General features: G+C 33.5%; 3 protein-coding genes across 4 annotated transcripts; 1 reads left to right on the top strand and 2 right to left on the bottom strand.

The window, feature by feature from the left end:
* Nucleotides 1-10,980: 10,980 nt before the first annotated feature.
* LOC115989083 (E3 ubiquitin-protein ligase RNF144A-like) lies at nt 10,981-12,890 on the bottom strand. Its single transcript, XM_031112748.1, has 2 exons — nt 12,073-12,890; nt 10,981-11,053 (listed from the first exon to the last, which is right to left on the bottom strand). Exons 1-2 carry the CDS (start codon nt 12,888-12,890, stop codon nt 10,981-10,983), a joined length of 891 nt encoding a protein of 296 aa, XP_030968608.1.
* Nucleotides 12,891-13,837: 947 nt separating this feature from the next.
* On the top strand, nt 13,838-14,278 carry LOC115989079 (E3 ubiquitin-protein ligase RNF14-like). Its single transcript, XM_031112746.1, has one exon. It carries the CDS (start codon nt 13,838-13,840, stop codon nt 14,276-14,278), a length of 441 nt encoding a protein of 146 aa, XP_030968606.1.
* Nucleotides 14,279-15,524: 1,246 nt separating this feature from the next.
* Nucleotides 15,525-24,292, bottom strand: LOC115989719 (AT-rich interactive domain-containing protein 4-like). Of its 2 annotated transcripts, XM_031113544.1 has the most exons (17): nt 23,816-24,292; nt 23,344-23,642; nt 23,013-23,201; nt 22,284-22,337; nt 22,050-22,138; nt 20,875-21,151; nt 20,667-20,723; nt 20,337-20,368; nt 19,893-20,028; nt 19,634-19,807; nt 17,737-18,354; nt 17,117-17,254; nt 16,946-17,044; nt 16,447-16,547; nt 16,252-16,342; nt 15,932-16,053; nt 15,525-15,776 (listed from the first exon to the last, which is right to left on the bottom strand). In XM_031113544.1, exons 2-17 carry the CDS (start codon nt 23,494-23,496, stop codon nt 15,728-15,730), a joined length of 2,379 nt encoding a protein of 792 aa, XP_030969404.1. In that variant the 5' UTR covers nt 23,497-23,642; nt 23,816-24,292; the 3' UTR covers nt 15,525-15,727. The 2 variants fall into 2 exon arrangements, with proteins under 2 accessions (XP_030969404.1, XP_030969403.1); XM_031113543.1 differs by having other exon boundaries at nt 23,344-24,292.
* Between the last annotated feature and the right edge of the window lie 908 nt (nt 24,293-25,200).

The following is a 25,200-nucleotide window of genomic DNA, read 5'->3' as shown; positions in this document are numbered from 1 at the left end:
ATATATACATAAACAGAACTTGAGGCAAATAAAAAAAAAAGTTGCTTTGGAATGCTTACCCTTTAAATAGTTTTTTAGAGTGTTTTAACTTTAAGAGTACTGTTTAATGTTTAAAGAATATTTTGTGTCATGGGGACTCATACAGTCCTAGGTAATACTCTTCTCAATTTTCGTTGCTCCAGTCCACCAGATTATAATAAAATAAGGTGATTTATTCTGCTTATAAGCTGATAAGATTGTGATTTTGAATGTGTGTGTTGCTTTATCCATGTTTTCTAGGTATTAATATACTAATATAATAGGATGTGGCCACAATTATATCTTTTTCACATTATACTATGGCACACTCTTTCTGCTGTAATTACTCATCAACTCCTTGTCATCTTTTCCTCCAAAAAAAAAAAAAAAACTACTCCTTGTCATCTAAATCCATATGGACTATTTCTAAAAAAAGAAGAAGCATATGGACTAAAATTTGCAAACACCAATGTTAAACACAATCTTGTTTACACTAACAATAATACAAAGATAATTTGCAATGTGTTATACCATGTTGTATGTATATTCTAGAATAAATAACCTGTGTTATAATGAACTATAACATGAGTATATATAAGCGACTAAACCCTAAATTACTAGTATAAATAGGAGTGAGCTTGAGCTTATTACATTAGACTAATATGTCTAATATATCTCTAACAGATCTTCCTCACATTATACTATGCTACACCCTTCCCTACTGTTACTACATATACTCATCAACTCCTTGCCATCTAAGTTGAAGAAGCATATGGACAACAATTTGCCGACACCAATGTTAGACGCAATCTTGTTTTCATTGCTAATATTGCTTTATTATTATTATTATTTATTATTAACAATAACTTGTGAAATATTCTGTAATAATTATTGCGACCTTAACTGTTTTTTTTTTTTTTTTTTTTTTGGGTAGAGAATTGTGAAGCTAAAGAAAGTGATTGATTTGGTAATGAGTTTGGGTTGAGTACGTCTAGTCCGTAGAGGCTGTAAACTAAGTGAGAGTACAGGTTTTTTTTTGAGAAAAAGTGAGAGTACAGGTTGGATAAACAGGACCAAACCATTTCACCTAGCTATGGAATATGCATGAGGATGAGGTTGATTTTGGTCTAATAAAAGGAGTCTGAATTTGGGACCCATGAGCCATAGGAACTGCTGCAGCTAGTACGCATGGTTAAGAAGACAGTTGTCGATCATCTTGAATCATCATTGACATTTTGGAAGGGCAAATAAGGAGGGTGGGCCATTCTAATTGAAACTAACTCCATGATTTTCTTTCTTTTTTGGATGAATAAAACTAAAAATAATGTACATTCATCAATCATCTTTTCTTTGAATTTTGCTGATGATGACATTCTGGGTAAATTGTCGGCTCTCTTTAGTTTCACATATTCCAGGTCTCAACAATAACATGGAATGGTGGGGGACCTTACTCCATAGCGAGAACAAAGTTGCATTTGTGATCGATCTTCTAGCTTTGAATTTGAAAATGGACCATTCTATCACTTATTATTCACCTAACTATATAGTTTTCTACCTTGCCATTGAGGAAGGTACAGTGAAAAGGAGCACGAGTATTACTCTCTTTGTAGAACTAAAAAGGTAAACCAAAGGAAGAGTCCAAGATTAGATTGCTAAAAGGATGGGGAAATATCTAAACAAAGCCAAGTGGAAGAAAATAGTACTACTTGTGATAATAAGATTTTACAATTTTAAAAATTGATGTATCAATTCTTTTTTCATAAAAAAAATAAAAAATTTATCTATAACGTTGTAACCACTTAATATAGTAGTAATAAATAAGGGAAACAATCGCATTTAATTGTCACTTTCTAAATTTTTGGTAGTAAAATTGATATCAATTTTAGTAATGTTTAGCTGAGGGTAATTAAGAGAAGTCAATTACATGAGACACAATCCGCTCTATTATACTTCAAACGGAAACAGTCTATTTCATTGTTTAGATTTTATTTCTTAAATTTAACAATGTACAAAATATCATGTAATAACTGGTCTGACCATTTATAATATATATTTAACCGAAAACACATAAAATATAGTCATTTTACACTGCAAGGATTCTTTTTCCTGGAACAAGAGGCAGTGATAGCAAGATTAAAAAGAAAGGGATACAGAAGGTGGTACAGTTCACATGCAATTATTGGAAGTCTCATTATTAGCAGTAAAGAGGAAGAGATACAGGGTTGGCAGGCCTCTTTGTTGTGGTTGTGAATCAAAGCAAAAGCCACTCAATGAACCTTTTCCTTTTTTGCCATTGTCTTAACATATAGTTTGAAGGCAAAGTTATTCAAACTTTAAACAAGTTTATAAAGAATGTTATAGGGGCTATGAAGAAGGTTCTTGCCTCTTCCATCTTAATGATCATCCTCTCGAATTATTGTCAACTAAACTTTACTGATTTTCGAAAGTGATGGCAAAGTGACATGAAAGAAATGGATTTTGTCTCCATCTTCTTTATTATTATTATTATTTTTGGTTTTGTTTTGTTTTAATAATTGAATCTGAATTTGTTTTTAAGCATATTGTATAATGTATTTTATTTATTAATTTTTTTGGTAGAAAGGGGATGCATTAAAAACTAGAGAACCAAGCTAGTTTCAAGACAAAGCGTGTTGTCTTCAAAAAAGAAAAAAGAAAAAGGACAAAGCGTGTTTAAAACACTCCATTCAATTCCGATTGATAAAAACTTAAGGACTGTCATACAACACAAAATAAGAGGTTTGATTAACTCCCAACCTCACCAACCCGTCTACACATCTGGTAGCTTTGCAATGGCAATGCCTAACATGCATCTAGAGAAGTTGGGAAACTTGTTGTATAGAACACCTTTTATTAGATCGTTTGAATGGTCTGTAAGACACTTTAAATCTCTAACAATCACCTACAAAATAGCGGAATGGAATTTTAATGTTCGGGGGAAAATGGTTTCATATTCAAGAGTTCCACATCTTTTGTTTTTTAGAAGGAAAAGTTTGACATCTATGTCAATTTAAAATTTTGTCAAGAATATTCTTTTATGGTAAGAAAATCTAGTTATCTAATTATACATTATAAAAATTGGATCCCAAAACTGGTTGATACATCATACATGCATTGTCTTCTTGAATCTTCTTTAGCATATCATCAACCAGTTAATAGGAACTAGGTTCGAATGGTTCTCTATGTTCAAATCAGCTGGAATTTTGAGTCTTATGTTTGCAGTGTTAGGAGAATTTGAGTGGTTGTGGTTTATTGGATCCCCAATAATTAAAATTCATGCTTGAATTGAATTTTCATTCATTTTTTTCCCTTTTCTTTTGGGCTTAATTTACCTTTTTTAAAATAGGAGATCAATTTAAATGATTCTAAAAATGATGAAGAGATTAGCATTGTCTTCTTGAATCTTATTTACCATATCCCAAACTTTGAACATCAAATTTACTATAACAAAGACCCAAAAACACTTCAGATGCCGATTCAATGTCACCTTCCCCTCTTAGGCAACAAATCAAGATTAATAATGGGCAAAACACCTGGATTGGCAATAGTGAGTGTTCCTATCAGCTTGCTCAACTCCTCATCATTGAGGACAGAAATTGTATGGACCTAAAAATGAATTGGTACATCAACGTCATGTTGACCTTTGAAAAACCAGGTGCTTTATGCCCCACTTATTTGCAACGTTTCTATAACTGGCCTTGGTTATAAGAGAGAATGAAAGCTGCAAGACATCGCCTAAAATAGCTCTAAGCCTCTAACGTATTAATCTATTGAAATATTCTTGACCTGTTCCATAAATCTAAATAATCAGATCCATCATCCACGGCAAGAAAATCAAGGACAGGGAGGAAAAAAGAAGAAGTAATATTGTTATCATCACAAATTATTTTATAACATTTTTATAAATGGTTGATGTGTCCAATTTTTACTGATTTTCATATAGATCTATGATTAACATCACTTTTTCAATTACCAATAATTACTCACCATATCAACAATTCATAAAAAGTGTTGTAAAATAGTTTGTAATTTAGCATTTTTTGGAAAAATGAATAGGTCCTGAACTTACTAGTAGTAAATTCCACTTATAGTACTTGTATAAAAGTTACATTTAAACCATTGTGAATGTTTTAAAATTTTGAATTTAAAATAAAAGGTGGTAATTCTTTTTTTAAGAGATAGTTTCAACCTATGACTAATCCGCTCTTTATGGTAACTCAAATAGTGAAAAGAAAAAAAGAGCCTAAAAATTAGGATTTACCTTGAATTCAAAATGATAGTAGTGTATGAGTGTTAGTATTTTTTATTTTATGACAAAGTTGGTTAGATTTAAAAATAGTAAAACATATGTGTGACTTTTTTATTTCAAATAATTTAACTAAAAGACAAGGGTGTTTTGAGTTCAGTAAGTTGTGTGAAGTATTTTAGAAGAGAAATGTTATGTCTACACCATTTTCATTATAAATTCTAGCTGGCAAGTTGTTATTGGCTACTAATAGTGGGCAAAGAAGTAATTTCAGTGGTAAGTTTTAATTAGAACAAATAATAACTAATAACCTATAATTTGTTGTAAAGGTTTTGTGGATGTAGCAATTCTTATTTTAGAGCAACTAATTTTTTTTTTTTTTTTTTTTGGTACCAAACTAGAGAATCCTCTTATAAGTAGCATTGTTTTGAAATTTGGATCGCTTAAAGAATCGAAAAATTGAGAGGTTCAAGATTTTTACGGTCATACCAATATCCAACCGAAGTCAAACCGTAACAAAATAAAAATTATTAATTCAATTATATATATAATAATTTTTTGTAACATAGAGACCCAAGAAGCTGGCTTACCTTAATGGTTAACGTGTCAGTCAAGTTTCCAACATAAAAGATCGGCCCGACGTCCAATTTCTAGTTAACCTGATTGAATCGATCGGTCCGATCTGATTATGAAAACTATAATAAGTAGTATGGATGAGGCACTTAATTATTGTTTTTATTTATTTAGACTCCATGAATAACCTAAGGGGTAAAATGACATTAGTCAAATCACACAACTGTTTCCATTCACATGAGTCATATTTCATTCTATATAATAACTTGAAGTCATGATGTCTCAAAAAAATTCTCATCACTTATTAACTAAAGCCCTCACATCTATCTAGAATTGGATATTTTGAACATTTTTTTACCAACAATGGGGCTGGGTTGAAGTTACACATGATGTAACTTAAAAAAAATGTTATATTACCTAATAACTTTTTATTAGATAAATAAGTTGAAAATCCAACCATTGAATTACATGTTCTCTATATTATTAACACACATAACAAATTTCACGTTAATCAAACAGTATTTACTATTTGACCTATAAATTCATCTTTCATGTGTAATTTAAACAACAAAAACTAGCGCCATAAATGAGAGAGAGAGAGAGAGAGAGAGAGAGAGAGAGAGAGAGAGAACTACTTACCAAATCTATAATTGGGGTATCCATTTTACTCTATCTCATAGATTGACTTACATAAGAAGTTACCAAAGTGCTTCCAAAATCATGGTCATCTCTATCTTTTTGAGGCAATCAATTATGCATTTTATAGCAACGAGACGTTTTGGATCACTTAGATAGACCAAGTCACGAATGCAGTGTTCGAAACCCCGTAGAATACAAATTCCACATTCATTAGAGTAATCTAGACAATATTCATGTTTTTCTAAAATGCAATCATTAATAATGCCATGATCATGATCAAGCCTAGAGAGATGAGAAAGCGGATTAGGAAGTGAAGATGGATTGGAAAATTTAGAGGCAGAGACATTAGCTTGTAGATCAATAAGAATAAGGATAACAAGCTCCATCATCCCCACCACAAGTTTTGTCATAATTTTTTCATCAATTGATTTTACCTAATGTTAGAAAATTTCTTCTTTTAAAGTATAATTTAAGAGAACGATAAAGGCTTAAAACTTTATTCCTTATTTATAACCAAATTACTAGACTCCTTTAAAATATTATTAATAGAATTGTAATTAATTTGGTGTTATCGTTTTAGAATTGTATCTTTTCGAAGTATGATAATTTGTATGCTATTTGTCTAGGACTTAAGAGTAATGTCTTTTGATTATTACCATAGGGTCTCAAAATAACTATTAATGTAACCATATGATTTGAATAAAGACAAGTATGGTCATAAGAGTGTAATTAGTTTCAAGTAAACTTGTAACTTGTAAGGAGGGATGATCAAATAATTATCACATATTATATCAAATTCATCCATACTAATGGGTTTTCAAAGGAGATATATTGGTTAAAAAAAACGTGTTAAACAAGTCATACTACAATACACGGACGCATATAGCAAAAATTTAACAAGTTATGATGGGCAATTTAATTTGAGCCAATAAAATAAATTAATTCAAACATATGAAAATCAATGATATAAGCATTGATTCATTGCTTATTTGTTAATGAAGAGACAGAAGAGTTGTGTCTCTTGAATAGAACTTATTTGTTATTCAAGTGACATATCTCTTACCAAGAGACGTGTAAAAGAAAGATCATTTGTTTCAAAGTACTATTAATTTCTCTTTGTTGATACTGTAGGGACCTGACTTTGACTTATGGTCCTATGGATGTGTGGATTTAAGGCCCAAGCAGCCCAAAACAATTAAATTTGTAGAGAATGGGTTGGGGGACTAGGCTCATGTGAACCAAGTGGCAGAAAAACAGGTTTTGTTGCCAAAAAGAAAAAGATAACAAAAGTCTGTTAAGGAATAATGCTCTCAGATTGGTCCAAGGATGCTGATTCTTTGGTATTCTATACTTAAAGCTTTATGGCCGATTTAATTACCATTTTTTCTCCCCCCCCCCCCACCCCTCTTTCATGGAGGGTTTTTCACGTTATATAGTCCTCCTCGGACCATCTTAATCTTATACTTGTTGGCCATCTAAACCCTTATTTGAGTACCTGTTCCATCTAGCATCATCTTTGGCTTTCTGTGAGCTGCGGTTGCTAAGGGATTACTGTTCAAGGGTTTTCTCCACATAAATGCGGCAAGAAAAGTAGCTGCGGTGCATTTAATGTGGTGATAGCAGCTTTCCTTTAGATATATTATATTTTTCTTTTGGGGTTTTCTTCCCTCTTGAACGTTTCAGGGGTACGTCCTTGTCACCGATGCATCTTGGGGGGTAACCTGGATCATTAGGTCTAGTGTTTGACCCACTCCGAGTCGGTCCGAGGAGACACTCCTCCTCGGACAACCTTTCCGTTCCATGCTCTACTCATAAAGTCTGACTCAAAACAATTTGTGCTGCTTGCTTGTCTTTGGATTACTTACCTCCTCAAACAAGGCCTAAGGCCCAGTATGTGATCCGACCCCCTACCCCACAGATATGTTGGTGATTTTTACTCTAAAGGAATTATCGTCCACACCATTATAACCAACAAAACCTCATTTGAAATAAATTTCAAAATTTCTATCTAAAATAAATATTAACTAAGGTACAAACTTCATGAAAAATATATATTGTTCTAAAAAAAAGTCATACCCGTTAAATAGATTTTCATAATTAATTGGAAAAAAATGTAAAACATTAACAAAATTTCTTATATCACAATAACAAAAATTACATTATAAGAAATAAAACTAAGTACAAAAATAGTTCAATTCTTTTGGAGAAATTATAATTTACCACGTTAAACTATACCCTAGATTATACTTGCACCATAAACTTTTTAAAAGCACGTTTTGCACCCTAAACTATGACTTTTGTTACACTTTGCATCCTCAACATTAAGTTTTCTGTTAACTTGGATGGAAATCCAAAGTTTAGAATGTAAAGTGTAATCAATAGTATAGCTTAGGGTGGTAAAATGTAATTTCTTCTTTATTTTTAGGAATTGAGAAGAGAGGCAATTGAGACTTTTCACGCGATGTCATACTTTTCCATCTAAGTTAACAGCAAACTTAATGTCGGGGTGCAAAGTGTAACAATTGATATAGTTTAAGATGCAAAATATGCATTCGAAAAGTTTAGGGTGCAAAGTATAATTTGGAGTATACTTTAGGGTGGTAAAGAGTAACTCCAAAATTTTTTTTTTCCCTAGTTTTGTATTTGATTATCTGTTTAAGACTTTCTATTTATTTTTTTAATTTTTAATTTTTAAGTAGAAAAGGAACAATATTACATTAAAGAATAGCTGATCCAAGTACAAGCCAAAAACTTATAAATTTAACAGAAGTACTATAACTTATAAAAGGAAGATTAGAATAAAATTTTGTTTTTTCAAAAAAAAAAAAAATCCTGAATCAGATGACAACCACGTTTCTATTGTGGATAAGTTGAAATGTAGAATTAAGAGGTTGAGCCCAAAGAAATGAATAAGTTAGCTCGAAACTCAAAGCCTAATTTTAATACAATACACTTTTCATGTATGAATATTATTTTTTCCAGATGCGGTCCATAAACAAATGGGCCGAAAGGATAGAAATGCCTTTCAGAACAGGTAGAAGTGCCTTTCGGATCGTAATTACCATCAACAACAATATACATGTTTTCATCAGCCGGTTCTAAGCATTTTAAGGCTTAAAGTGAAATTTTTTTATTAATTTTTTAAAAATAATTATGCTAAAAATACATTTTTTTTTCCACAACTTTTTAAAGTGGGTGTTGAAAAAAAAAAAATTGTATTTGGGGAAGGGGGCTCGTTTCCCCTGCAAACCAAAACTGAGTCACCATTGCAAATTTGCAATGGTGCAAAGTCACGTGAGAAGGCACTTTGTTTAGCTATTTAATTCCCACCTATTTGCCATGGCATTTAACTTTCCTCAGCTCAAAATATTCATTTTCTCTCTCTTTGGCCTTTTTCTTTAACCTTCTCTCTCTCTTTCCAAAGTTCAATCTATAACCCTTTGTTTCTTACTAGGGTAGGGATGGCAAAAATGAAAAGTTTTCGTTTATATAAGTAGAAAAACGAAATGTTTATATCTACTTATTTTTTAGTACTCCCATGGTTATCGTTTTTCCTTTATATTTCATCTTTATCTTCTCAATATCGAAACAATCTCATTAATATTAGTAAGACATCTCCAACTCCCCTAAAACTCAACCTGCCCAACTACTGTCCCTCATTGGTTTTTCTTGCTCCAAAGAGGTGACATGATGGGGATGGCCACCCCGCACCCATGATCCCACCTCAACCCACCTCATTGCCATCCCTATATCTTACTCTTAACAGCTATGGTGCTCAAGCTTCATTTTTTTTTACTCCCTTTTTATTCAACCTATTCCTTGTATGATCATTCAATGCCAAAATAAGCAAAACCCAAATAGAAAAGCTCTCAATTCCTTTTAAAAACTCACATATCTTTCTCAATAGGCCTTTATCTATTTGTTTATCATTGTTGATTTTTTTATATAAGAAATATACTTATTTTTTTCACAATCATAATAAAACTTAAAATTACTAGATTACTTAAACCATCTCGATGAAAATTCTTACACTCATAAGCAACATATTTTTTACACAAAGCATCCAAAAACATTCATAATTTTATTCAATGAGTCTCATAATTTCAATTTAGTAAATTTACAAAGTTGAATTATGCAAAAATGTAATTATTAATTTATTTATTTCATGGTAAAGAGAAAGATGGAACCAATGGAATTTTTCTAACACCTAATTATGCTACCTACCTAATTCACAACCTCATGGAATTTTGTAAACACACCCTGATTATGCTACATATTCCCACATTATTGCATGATTTTAAAGACAAAGACAGAAGGAATATCTATATCTTAAGAACTAGTTACCAAATCTACAATTAGGGTCTATTCACTGGACTCTGCATGACATGACATCTTATAGTATGACTTAGATAACAATTTAGAAAAATCCTTACAAATTCAAAGTCACATCTCTCTAGCTTTGTGATGCAATCAATTGTGCACTTTACAGCAACAGGATGTTTTAGATCACTTAGATAAACCAGATCACGAATGCAGTGTTAGAAACCCGTAGAATACATATATATTGCATATCCGTCAAACTTAAAGAGATTGGAATGTGGGATTGGAAGTTACTAAGATGGATTGAAAATTTTAGAGGCCTTTAGAGGCAGAGACATTAGCTTGTAGATCAATAAGAATGTCATCCTCATCACAAGTTTTGTCAAAATTTTCTCATCCATTGATTTTCCCTAAGTAAGATAAATTGTATGCTATTTGTCTCAGACTTGGTGTAATGTCTTTTGATTATGACAATAGGGTCTCAAAATAACTACTAACGCAATCAAAGTAATACCAAGTAAGGTTATAAGAGTGTAATTAGTGTTAAGTGAACTTGTAAGGAGGGATGATCTAATAATTATAACATATTAGCTCAAATTCATCCATATTAATAGTTTTTTAAGGAGATATATATTGGTCACCAATTCTTTCGCTCTCTATCCACTCTCTTTGAGTAGTAAACCCAAGTTGCACTCTCAATCCAAAATGCACAGCCCATGAAGAGAGAGATTATTATTATTTTTTATGTAAAAATTATTTTTCAAATGTTGGCTAATTAATATTTGGGATTTGGGGAGAGACTGACTTCTATATAGAAAGAAATATAGATAATGAATTCAATTGGCCTTCTTCTATTTGGGGGCTTTAGACCCATGCCTAAATGGCTTGCAAGGAGAGCCGGCCTACTTTTCATTATATAAATAGAATGCACCATGTTGTTTGTAAGCTTTTTTTTTTTTTTTTAAACAACTTGTTCCATTAACCTCACACTTGTTTTATAATTAAAAAAAATTATAATTTAAGGCAAATAATGCTCTTAATACAAAATTTCAGGGATAAAAATACTCTATGGCGCATTATCCTAAATCGAAATTTATATATTTCTAACCCGAATGACATTCATATTTGAATCACATTCCTAATGCATTCTTTGGACTTCAACGTTCTTAATAAGTAAGTCCACATTGGTGGACTTCATCCCATTCAGATCCGCAGCCATAGCAAAAATGAAATCCACACCTGTAAAAAATAAAGATAAAATACAATAAAAAAGTAAAAAAGTAGACGACAGTGAAGGAAATTAAAAATGATTCCTAATATGTATCAAAAGATCTTGTTTGGCAAAGTTATAACAAATTTAAACATTCACGTCTCGATTTGTAAAACAAATATTTACTTTACAACAATAAAAAGTTACTTTATCTATTTTATCAATTTATTTTACAACTTACATGTTAGAATTGTGTGGTTAAATAATTAAATTTACTATATCTCAATAGTTTAAGTTTTTGAGACAATCAGTAATTTAGCATCGCATAACATCTCAGTTTTTTATTTTTACATACAACTCATTAAAATAATATAAACTACCCTATCAACCCATTCTCTCTCTTTTCTCCCATCTCTCACTTCTCTCTTCTGTGTACTTCTATATACTTTTATTATTAGCAACCATGAATAGTAGGTTGTATATATACAAATTTATTCATGGTTGTTAAATTTTTTTTAGTAGCACACTTAGGTAAACCTCAATTTAAGCGGGTGTATTGTTAAAATAGTAATTTGTTTGGGGGTTTTACACCTCCAATGTTAATGCTCTAAAGCATGATTTTCTAAAATCATGTCAATGTACTTGATTGAGATTAAAACTGCATTATGATTATCTATAAAAAGAATTTGACAAAAAAAAGAGAAAAGAAAAGAGAAACCTCTCTAAAGTGATTAATTAAGTTATAACAATAATCATGAAAAAGAAATTTGAATCATAAATATCTCTAAAGGAAATACTTAAAAAATGTCAATTGAATTATAAAACTCTTAATTCTTACTATTGCATGTTTAAACATGAGAAAAGTATGTTTTTTTTTGTTATTTTATTTTATTTATTAATTTCAAATGCATCTATATCAGGATTATATTATAAATCTTTAGGTCTATCATCAACACATTATTTCAATTTTAAGTGACGTACACATACCTTTTAAATCTTTTGGACTAAACTACAAATGAGTACCATAAATAGGATATAATATACTAACCTGCATGCAATGTGCAAGCAGCCTTGAACCTTGTCCACATAGAACTTGCAATGAGGACATCTCCTCCAATTCTTTTTCTTGGCAAGCTCCATCACCATTATATCTTCCCTCTCTCTTTCATCTTTGTTTATATTTTGAAATTCCCTGCATTCAATTCCTGCATGCCATGAAACCCTGCACTGTGCACAGAATAGTCTTCGACAATCTGGACACTCAGATGCAGTCACTACCTCCCCTCCATCATCTACTAACATAGCCGAGCAGTCCTTGTAGGGGCAGTAAAACTTTTGAGACCCAAGAATCAATGATTCACAAAGGGCATCTCCCCATCTATCAAACACTTCTTGTGGAATAATGTCACGGCAACACTGAGGCTCCAAGAGACCTCTACATTTTGGATCAGGGCATTTCACTGATGATATATTATCTTGTAACTTTGTTGCAACATATTGGCTAATACAGCCAGCACAAAATGAGTGAGTGCAGCTATTGTTTGTGAACATTTCACCGGTTAGTTTCCCATCCATGCAAATCATGCACAAGGTTTGAGGGAAGGACTGAGAAGATTGACCAGTTTCTTTACCCTTTCCCTTGGGATTTTTCATGGAAGAAGAACACCCTTCCTCCACCAAAAGAGTTGGTGATTCCCTATTTATTCTTGAAGAGATTACGGAGGACATGAGAGCCTCTTGAAGCTGTAACTCTTGGGCATATTTCTCATCTGAGATGGGGAGTAGTTCTTCGTCATCATGGAGAGCTGAGAAGTAGAAGTCATCAACCAAGAGATGATTGTTAGAGCTTGATGTTCCAGCTGCCATATTTTATATTTCATTTAAGGAAGTTATCTCATTCTGTTCGTATTTATATACGTGAACCTCTAATCAAGGGATTTAGAGGCCCTGCTTAGTATTCTGCATAGATTGGTATTGGTGTTAATAAACAGCTTCCCCATGCATGCATCTATATCTAGGAATCTAAAAAGGCTCTTGACCCGGCTCTACAGTACTGCTTAGATTTTTATTTTTATTTTTATTTTTTTCTCCAAACTACTTTCTTTCTTTTCCTCTTCCATTTCTTTTTATTCATATTGTTGAAGAATATATTTAGAAATATTGGGGCATGGTTTTGCCGAAATGAGGGAGGATTTAATAGGAAATTTGGCAACCAAATTGCCAAAAATGGGAGAAAAAAAAAATTTATGGCAACCAAGTTGCCGAAATTGTAAGGGAGGAGAGATAAATATTTAATAGGAATTTTGGTATGCTGAAAAAATAAAAAAAATTGTGGCACCGAAAATTAGAGTCAATCACCTCTTCTTCTTGATTCTTATTCACCAAAGTACTTGGAATATATTCTTTATTTGTTCCCAATAAAACCTAACCTACTGATATCACACATAGAATCTATGTCATGGATACTTTTTTATCTTTTTATTTCTCCTCCTTGTTATAAAAGGGAGCATGCATCATCACTTTTTGCATTGCATCTCCTCACAGAAAGTTACATTTTTCATATTGTTTCACTTACCACCGATTATTCATTGTTATAATACTCTTCTGCTTTGTTTCAGTGTGTACAACTAAGAATTGTAAGTTTTGGGTTAATGTGAGTTTTTTTTGCTTTGCTGTATTAACTTACAGCTCTAGAAATTAACAGATTTATTATTATTGTATAAATGTATGCTTTGTAAATATTAGAAGCTAATACATTGTAAAATATTTCCTATTGGCTAAGAGTTACAGGCTTACAGCTTCAAGAGGCTCTCATGTCCTCAGTAATCTCTTCAAGAATAAATAGGGAATCACCAACTCCTTTGGTGGAGGAAGAGTACTGTTCCTCTTCTATGAAAAATCACAATGGAAAGGGTAAAGAAACTGGTCAATCTTCTCATTCCCCTCAAACCTTGTGCATGATTTGCATGGATGGGAAAGTATCCAGTGAAATGTTCACAAACAATAGCTGCACTCACTCATTTTGTGCTGACTGTATTAGCCAATATGTTGCAACAAAGTTACAAGAAAATATATCATCAGTGAAATGCCCTGATCCAAACTGTAGAGGTCTCTTGGAGCCTCAGTGTTGCCGTGACATTATTCCACAAGAAGTATTTGATAGATGGGGAGATGCCCTTTGTGAATCATTGATTCTTGGGTCTCAAAAAGTTTTACTGCCCCTACAAGGACTGCTCGGCTATGTTAGTAGATGATGGAGGGGAGTTAGTGACTGCATCTGAGTGTCCAAATTGTCGAAGACTATTCTGTGCACAGTGCAGGGTTTCATGGCATGCAAGTATTGAATGCAGGGATTTCAAAACTTAAACAAGGATGAAAGAGAGAGGGAAGATATAATGGTGATGGAGCTTGCCACGATAAATAATTGGAGGAGCTGTCCTCATTGCAAGTTCTATGGGGACAAGGTTCAAGGCTGCTTGCACATTACATGCAGGTTAGTATATTATATCCTATTTATGGTACTCATTTGTAGTTTAGTCTAAAAGATTTAAAAGGTATGTCACGGTCACTTAAAAAATTTTAATAATGTGTAATTATAGGCCTAAATATAACAATCATTAACTACAACAATACATAATATTTTACAATGTATTAAAATAAAATGTTGAGTTGTGATTTGACATGAATTTTAACATGAACCCACCATTGACATAATCTTTATCATTGCATCAATTACAATTCATTATATGAACAAATTGTTAAAAAAAAAAAAAAATTGTCACTAAATTTGTTATAGGTCTAATAACCAAGCTGAGTCTGAGACTCAACTTTTGCAGCATAGGGAGTATTTAATTGATGAATATAACCTACTATAATCTTCCAAATTCCAATATTAAGAAGTGGCGTTTCCTGTTCGATTTCTGGCCATGGTTTTGTGCTTAATACAAGTAAATCTTAAAAAACAAAAATCAACCATTTAATTTATGAACAATTTTAAGTGAAAAATCCATTTTTAGTAAGCAAGATAATTTTTCAGTACATTTCCAGCTGTACAAGAAGACTTTTTTTGGGATGAACCAAAAAACTTTTTTTGAAGAAACAGAGCACCCTGAGAGGGGCAACAGGGAATCAACAAGAGAAAACGGGACAGGAAGAAACACATTTCATAAATAAAACCATTCTGCCACCAGACCATACAACACAAGCATACCAAAACACAATAAAATAGGCCATGAACAATAAAAATCAACCTGTATTACGAACTGATTCTGGATATTCACCTAAAAATCCATGGTCTCTTTAGACCGTGAAAGAAAATTGAGTGTCATTTATGGCATATTTCAAACGGGTGTTGGTATTTTCATTTAGAACAACTAGCAATCATCTGATGGCTAGTTGTTTTGTGTCAATCACACCATCTTGTCAATAAACAGATTTCTGTGGGATATCCATAATAAACTACATCAACTATAGTATAAAGATTATTCTTTTCAGATAATCTAGACACAGGGAATCATTTAATGGATATATTTATCATCGTCATTAAGCTACATCAGTCAAATGTTCAAAGGAGAATCAAAATATTTTACAACCACCCTGCCTAAATTAAGGGCATCTTTACCCTAATACCTATCCACCCCACTGAAAAGTGGAAAATATAAATTCCTACTTGTAATACTATGCCTGCGACACCTATCCTCTATTTATCGACTTGTATGCTTCTCTACTCCTTGTCCTTTTCCCCATAATCTCCTAATTAATTGCAATGAAAGTGGGTGAGAACTTAATAAGAACATGCAACCCCATTAGCCGAGCAAACTAAGAGTCTCTCATACATGATATAAGAAAAAGAAACCCCAAAAAATGGTAAGCCAATGAACAAAAAAAGGAATGCAAAAATGAATTACAATGGTCTTGATATCATCGAGCCTTGAGGAACTCCATTTCCTACTTTCTGTGGTTTCTTCTTGAAATTTGTAATGCTACAATGTGGACATATGTATTCTAGCCCATCTGTTTTTGCGTAATCCTGCAAGTTAAAAACAAATTATTACAACAATGATTTTTTCAGAACAAATCCCAGTTTGTATGGTAAATGCAGCACATGTATGATATACAATCAAACTCCTGGCATGTATAAAAGCTATGAAAAGAATAATAGCTATGAGGCAAATAGTTTTTGCAACCAACAGGTTCTTATGGAGTTCAGGAATTGCAATACTGATACCTTAAATGCACCAAGACCCTGCCTTCTGTCACAGCCAAAGTGGGCCCACTCACCACATATGCCACAGTTCACCCAATCCCCTGCTGCACTACTGCTCAACAGTTGTAAACTTCCATTGTAAGTAAACATTTATTTTACAATGATATTACTAACTACCATCTCAGCAGAGAGAGCGAGAAAGGGAAAAGTACATACCTATGACACAACAAACAACACTCCCCATCTACATCATCATGAGCCAATTCATATTCTAGAAGGTAAGTTTCATAATGCCTTTTTAGCGTATTACCAACACCCTGTCAAAACAAATAGATTACCCAAATCAAATAGTGTTATAATAAATGTGTTTTACACGAGTATTTGTGATTAACAATAACTCTATTCCTCGTAGTAGATTCAAAATATGCTTGTCACAACTAAACATCCACATTTAAATGCTTTTGTTTAAGCACCTGAGGAGTAAGCATTTATGCCCTCCCACTTGTTTTACCATCCTTCCTTGCCCTCACCATTCTTCCAATTCCAACACACTCCTCTCCCCCCCCCCCCCCCCCTCCAACCCAAAAATTAAATATAAAAAAAAAAAAAAAAACAAACAAAGAAACCCCAAAGGTTGCATAGTAGGACCAAAATTAAAGACCATTGCTGAAAGAACTAAAAATCAAGAAGATCAAAGAAAGATTATAGAACATACAGTCATTCTATTGGTCATTGTGTAATTATGCATCTTAGAAAAGATCTGCCCTTTCCAGTTGATACCATTGCCAACATGAAAGCCTCCTCTTGTAACCACCTACAAATGCATGAACTCTTCAGCAACAAATTGTACTAATTCCCACTAACCAGAAAAATTCAATGAACTCACCTCTTTGTACAAGTTGTATAGGTCAAGACGCTTCCCATTAAGTATGGCATCTGGGAACTCAGCAAGCCCACCTTGGGGAATAAGCCTAGTATGTCCTCGAAGGATTAGAAACTGCATCACATCCTTCAGAAACTCCTCCTACAAGACAATTATAACGTCAACCAAGTAGAGTAAGTTCTCCTCCTCACCTAGAAGCATCTTTGATTTGAGTTAAACTTCTGTTCTGAGGACGCAACACTAACGTTTCTTTTGTAACATATGTGTTTCATTTCATTCATTTTTAAAACACATTTACCACAAAAAGTCACTGTGTTTTGAAGAGTCCCATGGGCAAGATATTCTGATATTGGCTCATCAAACCATCTTGGCATTAATTTTCTTATTCAATTCTGTGATTAACGAAACAAATTTAAGGAAGTTGATAAAAGTAAAAGCTTTGCTTTTACTTCCATTTTTTACTACGAAAGTAACTGTAATTTGGATGTATAATTTTGTTTTGTATATTTTCCTTTTCTTCATCATAATGTATGATGCAAGAACAGGCACGATGGATTTCCAAAACAGCCATATCTGCAGCCAAAACCATAGCTGGTCATATAAAACATAATTAGACAACTCACCTCGGAGCAACTCTGCATTGGACTTCTACCACACCCATGTTTCTTCAAAGGAAGTGGATTCAAGGAAATAATCTGCTTAGCTTGAGATGAGCTTGAATATGATCTTCGTTGTGTTGTGGGAGCTGATCCTACAATACTTTGCTTTACAGGGGTAACAACAGGCAAAGTAACCTTAACTTGGCCTCCATCATGCCCATCTGCCTCAGACATTCCAGAAAATGGTGTCATTTTATGGCGACGAACATGAGGAATAGGCCTCATTGCGGCAACCTTCAATCTTTGCCTAGCTGGGAGTAAGGGCATGCTAACCCCATTCCGCAATCTAGTGTCTCTGTCATCTTCATCAATTTTATTAGACTTGCCATCATGGGAAGCAGGGGTAGTCCCTTGGCTTGGTTCAGACCTCTTCCGACTAGGAGCAGGTGGTCTCAACCAACTAGGGGGGCTGCTAAAAATTAAATTGTCCCTACAGGTATCTTTTCCATGCCTTGAACAGAAAAAAAGCAGACGCTCAGCATCATCTTTCTCAAAAGAAGCAACTGGCAATCCCTGAATGCTTGCAATTCCAAGTGCAACTAAACTACGATATGAAACATCTGGCGCTAGCTGCCTTAAAACCTGATAATAAAACCACAACAAAAACAGTAATAAACATCCAGTTAGCTGCCCCAAATCAACACAACAGAGTAAGTGTGCTTGATAAAGTATCTTTTTACAAAATAAATTCAGATTCATAGAACAAGTAACTTTCCATACATTCAGAGGTGCAAATGGTCAAAGAACTTGAGCCTCAAAGCTGAATCATGCATAATTTTCTCAAGCTCTGAGGCTTAAAATTGTTCAGTGCTCACTAGTTCAGAATATCTTATAATGAACCATAATGCCCTAACGCCAGCAATCTAACTGTCCTAAAAGAGGTTAGATCTGACTCCAGCTCAAGACAGGTGAACAGTGAATCCACCCAATTTGCAATTTTGATTTATACAAGTTCTAAGGATGCTAAAGAGTGCCAATGAGCTCTAGCTCAAGTGGCACCACCTCCTCTTATAAGTTCTAGGTGCAGGATCACCAATAGAGAGAGGGGGAGCGGGAAGGAGGATGCTGTTCGGAACAGACTGATCCAGCTAAATGCACAATTAAGAATTTTTATTTTTATTTTTTTTTAGGTACAATAGAGATTATTGTTACATATTTATAAGCCATATAATCATAGTAAGTAATCAAACAATATGAACAAGCTCATAATGAGCTATCAACCCTGTTGTAACTAAATCAGTGCCATTTCAAGGCTCCTCATTTCTCAAATGTAAAAGGGAGAAGGTCTAAGTATTGAAGGAAATCGTTTCTCCAAAAAAAAAAAAAAAATTATTCAAGGTAATCATTGTAAGAGATGGTCTTTGAATCTGCAAGAATCCAGATATCCAAAAGTCTTATAGGTAACATTATCAGACAATTGAGGCCTCCCAAAAAGGAAGGTGCCATTTATTCAGGTTACTCTAACCATTATCTCTAGCAGTTAAATCCAAGCTCAAGGTTACAGCCATATAAAGATTCCCCCTCATTAGCAGAATAAAATCACAGATTTATACTTAGAGACCCAAATAAATCATAGATAAAATCACCAACTGAATTTTGGTAGTTATGTGCTATGCTTTCACTTTCAAAGTGAACCCCAATGATAGTGAACTAACAGTTCAACATTGAAAATTGATGTTCAATGAATCAGGCATAAGGTTTGTATCAGGGTCATGTTCAAGAAAAAGCACAACCATAACAGAGAAAATCATTACAGTTGCCCAAAAAATAAGAGGAAAAGAGGGGGAAAAATTCAATACAATATTACAATGACAAGGGGGGATCAGGGGATTGAGGAAGGAGAGTTCTGTAGTTGAAATACCTGAGAAGCCCATGTAGGGACCTTCATGCAAATTTCAAATACAGTTGCCCCACAAGCAATTGAAGCTGATTTACGAGGCTCAGAGAATGTAATTTTCTTTTCATCACCTTCAGGCAGTGCATGAACAAGTTCACTCTTCTCAATAATTTCATTCTTAATATGATTCTCCAGGAGCTGAAAATATATAGATCATAAAAGTATTAGAACTCAACATCTCCAATACCAAAAAAGAATTTCCACAAAAATCCTTGTTGCTTACCTGATCATCAAAGCACGTTTGAGCACTACCAGACACCAGAAGTGAGATGTGAGAACAACTGCAGGTTGTTACATCACATCGCATAGTCACAACGCCACGAGAAAATGTCCCTGCCTGAAGTGGCGGAGGAGGGGCACTGAACCACATTATAAAGGAATTGACATATTAAAAAGTTATTAGGCAGGGTAATAAATGCAGACAAACAATCATTCAAAACAGAGGTAATTTAAAAGATCAAAACATCTTGAAGATGTTAAAACCCCAAGAAAGCATCATATCAACATAAACACAGAAAACTTAAACCAGTAGGTTGTCTTGCAAACGCAGGTTTAAGCATCTCTTTGTAAGCATGCAGCTTATTCAACCAAAATAATTTAAAAGGAACTAGGTAACATTAAAAATATATCCACTGTAGATATCAACAAATTCCAAGATGAATAATACCTAAATTTTCCATGAAGTTTGCTCCCTCGTATCTGAAACAACATAAAGCACAAAATGAGAAATAACAATACAGAAAAGTTGAAACCTCCCTCACACCAAAAAGATGACACAAAACGCATGTCAATAACACCAAAAATATAATGGCATATGATATTAATAATCCTTATTTTCCTTTTTTAATAGGAGAACTAACACTTAATGAGAAAACCAAGTTGGACGACAAGAACATACATGAGAAGACATTACCATATAACTGTATGTAAAGTAAAAATAGAAACATAAGCTCAAGTTAATTGAAGAATAATTGCAGATAATCCTCATTGAACTTACTTCAATGTTCAAGAGGGCATTGAGGCCATCTTCCAATGATTCTAACAAGCATGCATCCTGAAAAGAAATCTGTCCATAAGCAAACTACAGAAAAAATATATATGTGGGTGGATGGCTGTGTTTGTTTAAGCATGAAATTAGGTGCATATGTTCCTAAGAGAAGAACCATCAGATAAAGACCAGTAAAGAGAGATAAATTCCAGCTCACCAATGAGGATGGCACTCCACAAACAAGAAACCTCAAGCTCACATCATCATCATGTATCCTTATAGCAGGCAAAGTACCTAAAGAACTTTCATCATCTTCCTCTGCATCTACCTCAGGAGGGTCAACATTGATTTTCAAACGGTCCCCTAGAAGGCATGGCCCCAGCTCATCATCAACTTTATGGCTGTTAGCAGGAAGAACTTGACTGTTTCGTACACAATAAAGTCTAAAGGAAGCACGCGCAAGTTGGAAAGCATCCCATGTATGAGTAGATGAACTGCAATCCAACAAAAGAGATAAAGATTAAATGCCATCTCAAGCTCATATAATTTAGCTCTCCAATACTCCTCCTCCCCAAACTCTTGTCCCACCAGGAAAAAAGAAAAAAAAAAGAGAGAGATACAGAGGCAGCAGCAGCCTATGTGCACCATTGTTGAGGGCCAGGGATCTGGGTACCCTGTAAGTGTAATCCTCCGAGCAACAGGGTCCCTGATTTAACTACCTATGCGCTTGTAAGACCACTTGGTAATATCCATAAATAGATTTTATTTATTAGGATTTCGCTCAAAAGAAGCATGCTATGGATACCATGTAATGCTGTGTGACAAACTACCTCAATAAGAGGTCACAAAGGCAAGCTCATAGATCTAGACAAGCATCAACAGCTCAATCAAAATACCATTGATCCATTTAACCAACAATCCAAAATAGATAACTAAAAGATCCAAACATAAAAAGTTTCTGGTTTATCATTATACCATTTTATCAACCTATAAAACATGTTTCGACATGTGCGCACATAGACGCAGAAAAGCTAATGCATATAATCTGACCCTTAATCAGAGAGAGAGTAGTTTTGCTCCAAAATGAGATAATTTATCTTGCCTCCAAACGTGCAGAGAGAAATAACTGTTCATAGACTAGGTTATTTAGTCACTAGGGTCTCAAAAATTGCAGACAACCACCCAATTGATTGAACTCCTGTATGGCATTCCAAATTTATGTAAGACAATAAAGTGACTCTTTTTTACGTATGCATGTACGAACGAAAATTATCCAAGATTCCAATTATTAGCCCATCATTTATCTAAAGCTCAAGTGTGCACTATTCATTCACAGAACATTCCAAACTAAAGTAAAAGCCACTACATGCACTTTGGTAAGAGATAATATACCTCTGTACAACTGAAAATAATGCATGACGAAAATGGCAAGCAGCATAACAAGAAATTGCATTCCTCCAATATATCACATAGGGAATCCCCTGAAACAATGAAGCATATCAATTCAATTAAATTTTTCCTTGAAAGATTACATTAAACCATTGCAAACACAAGCTTTCAATGGTTTAATATAATAATGAACTGTAAACACAATAAGGCATGCTTAGAAATCTTTTCAAAAGTCACCTTTGTGTGAAGTGCCTCTGCTAACTTTTTTCCATTTGGGATTTCCAAATAAACCTGCACACACATTTGAAATCAAATCAGATCAAATGCCGAATGTAGTAATGACCTTCACCATATCAAAGAAAACAAATGCTCAGTCACATAACACATTATTAACAATGGTGGAGAACACTTGGGGTTCATGGGACTAAGCTACATAAGACCATGCAGAACCGCACAAACTATGATGAACTTGTTTACAAATTTCATCTACATTACAGAATTATTGCTGATTTCTTACTCAAATGTTAATTTTCTACCAAAATGACTCACACATGCTGAATCCATATCTCCTTACTGTTAAATATATGTTCAATTCAGTTGATTAGGAAACATTAGTGAAATTTTAAACCTTTTATTTTTTGTCTCTATACTCACTCACCTTCCCTTTTTTTTACCATACTGACACTATTGACCATATGTTCCAATATTTAAGGATTCTATTGTGGAAGTGCAATAAGCATCAAAAGTTAACACTGGAAGATTAAAAAATAAAAATAAAAAGAACAAACACATAGGAAAGTAAAAGGTGGAGATGTATGTAGCAATCCAATTAGCAGCGAACGAGATAGTAAAGAAACGAATTCAGAAAAAGATGCAACCCCTACCCCACCCACCACAACGGGGAGTAGTAAGACAATGGAATGATCTACACCACAAAAACATGTTCAACTTAGATGTATCACATACAGCAGTAGGCAATGTGCTAGCAAAGATCTCAGATATCGCGTCCGGGGTGGACACACCAACACCTCCAAACGCCAGAGGCCCAACTTCATCATTCTCAAGCTGCTCTCCTTGCAAGTACACAATGCTTGGCTTATACGATTCCAGAGTCTTACATAACTCGTCTTTGCTTGGATTGTTCAGAGTCTGAACCTGCAGTCAGAGAGGGATAAATATAACTATAGTAAAAGAAGACAACAATGAACTTCTAGGAACTAGGAACTATAGAATATGCAATACTCTTCAATCTGATATTCATTATAGAAAATTTACAACCAAAAATAGATTACTGCACCTCCAAACGTCCAGAGGACACCAATTCTGGAAAGGGATATCTCGGCTTATCTTCCAAAACATCCTTCTTGAGTTTATCTTCTAAATTTTTGTCACTAGTGACAGCAAGAAGACTACAAGCGTGTTTTGAAGCCCCTTGTGGATGAAACATCATTTAACAATTCCCAGAGAGTAGAAACACCTCACTTTCTTTCCCAACAAAGCCTCAGATGCTGGATACAGAAAAGTTACAGCCCAAAAATCATGGCTTCCCCCCTGGGATTGAAAACCCCTTAACTACTGCACCAATTTCTACCAAGCCTGATGAAATTTTTAACTTAATTCTTCCTTCTATCAAACAATGAAAGAAGTGTACAACACACCCCCCAGCCACAGGGAAGAAAAAAAACAATCCAAATCTCTGGGAAAAAAGGCAAAATCCAAGACCCCAAACACTGGTAACAGAATTTAACAAGGAAATCAATCAACTTTACCTCTCTGATTCAATCAAACGAGTAAAAAAGCCCAGAAATTCAATGTCGAAAGCTGCTAAGATAGAGAAAAACAGGCAAGACCCAGATGAGAAAACACGCCGCTTCAGACAATAGAAGCAGAAAAACTCACCGACCCAGATGGGAAATCAAGGAACTTGGAACAACCCAGATGAGAAAATCAAGAAAAAATCGACGACCCAAGTGAGCCCGCAGCTTATGAAATCATAAACAGGCACCCCAATAGAGAAGTAAAGTAAGAAAAGGTAACCCTAGTCCCTTAATTTTCATATCCCCCAATTATTTTATTTCAAAAGAGAAACTATATATAACAATTAAAAACAACTTCTTGGAAAGCAAACACAAAATCAAATGCACATATTCACCAAAAAATCAGATTATATTATATATATTCCCAAATGTTAAAAAATATATCTAACCTCAGGTCAAACGTCAAATCTAGGAAAAATAAGGAGAGAGAAGTGATAAAAGTTATATAAAAAAAAAAAAAAAAAAAAGTTCTGATTGGAAACAGAACACAAGAATCCAAACTTGTATATATGTGAACAATAATTAAACAAGTAGTAAAGGTTGTTTTTTTTTTTCTCATAAGGAATTGAACCAAACGAATAGTACTATAAAGTTTTTGGGATAATTTTGCATCATAGTTTGGTGACCATTAGATTTGGACTTGGTGAATTTAACAACAACAACGTTGTCAGTGCTCCAATAGATTTAGATAGATTAAAGTCAAAACAAATGTTCAAGATTGTTTTTTTTACTAGTTTTACTACTGGTCGTCATAGTCTTCTTTATGTTTCTTTTCTTTTAGTAAGTGTTTATTTTATTTTTATGGATTTTCTTTTTCTTTTTTTGATCTTGGTTTGGCTACATGAGGCCTGTTCCGTTTAGTTCGAAGCTCCTGTTCATTAAACTAATGAAAACATTACTCGGCCTTGAAGCACCAAAAATTCCTGGAAAAGAGTAGGAAAGGTGTTCTTTGTACACCGTGTAGGGTTTTTTTTTTTTTTTTTAACATTAAAATTAGTAGTAGTTTAAGGTTACCATCTTACTCAATATCTTTTTATTGGAGATGAATTTTGAAAAATCCATCATTGAATTACATTTTCTTCTTATGTTTTTCATGTTTTTAAAAAAAATTAAATCTCAATAACTAGATCATTAATAAATTGTTTAAATTTTAATAAAAAAAAAATTGTTTAAATTGCAAGTTTTTGTAATTTATAATTATGTATAAAATATAAACTTATTGATCATATAATAAATAATATCCAATTGACATAAAATTTGACATGTGTATTAAAAGTATAAAGAACATACAATTCAACGGTTAGATTTTCAAAATATATAATAATATTTATTTTATC

This window comes from Quercus lobata, chromosome 5 (genome assembly GCF_001633185.2).
Source record: "Quercus lobata isolate SW786 chromosome 5, ValleyOak3.0 Primary Assembly, whole genome shotgun sequence".
Lineage (NCBI taxonomy): Eukaryota > Viridiplantae > Streptophyta > Magnoliopsida > Fagales > Fagaceae > Quercus > Quercus lobata.
The sequence above is the reverse complement of the archived record's forward strand: the minus strand, read 5'-3'. Positions and strand labels throughout refer to the sequence as shown.

What these genes read in the sequence shown, in the direction of transcription:
- LOC115989083 (XM_031112748.1), bottom strand. Translation starts at nt 12,890, where the DNA reads ATGGCAGCTGGAACATCAAGCTCTAACAATCATCTCTTGGTTGATGAC. An exon ending in TGCTTGCACATTGCATGCAG is followed by an intron (nt 11,054 to 12,072) that starts GTTAGTATATTA and finishes TATTTTTTACAG; the next exon opens with GTGTGGATTTCATTTTTGCT.
- LOC115989079 (XM_031112746.1), top strand. Translation starts at nt 13,838, where the DNA reads ATGTCCTCAGTAATCTCTTCAAGAATAAATAGGGAATCACCAACTCCT.
- LOC115989719 (XM_031113543.1), bottom strand. Translation starts at nt 23,496, where the DNA reads ATGATGTTTCATCCACAAGGGGCTTCAAAACACGCTTGTAGTCTTCTT. An exon ending in CTAGCACATTGCCTACTGCT is followed by an intron (nt 22,338 to 23,012) that starts GTATGTGATACA and finishes ATGTGTGTGCAG; the next exon opens with GTTTATTTGGAAATCCCAAA. An exon ending in CAATGACCAATAGAATGACT is followed by an intron (nt 16,548 to 16,945) that starts GTATGTTCTATA and finishes TTGTTTTGACAG; the next exon opens with GGTGTTGGTAATACGCTAAA.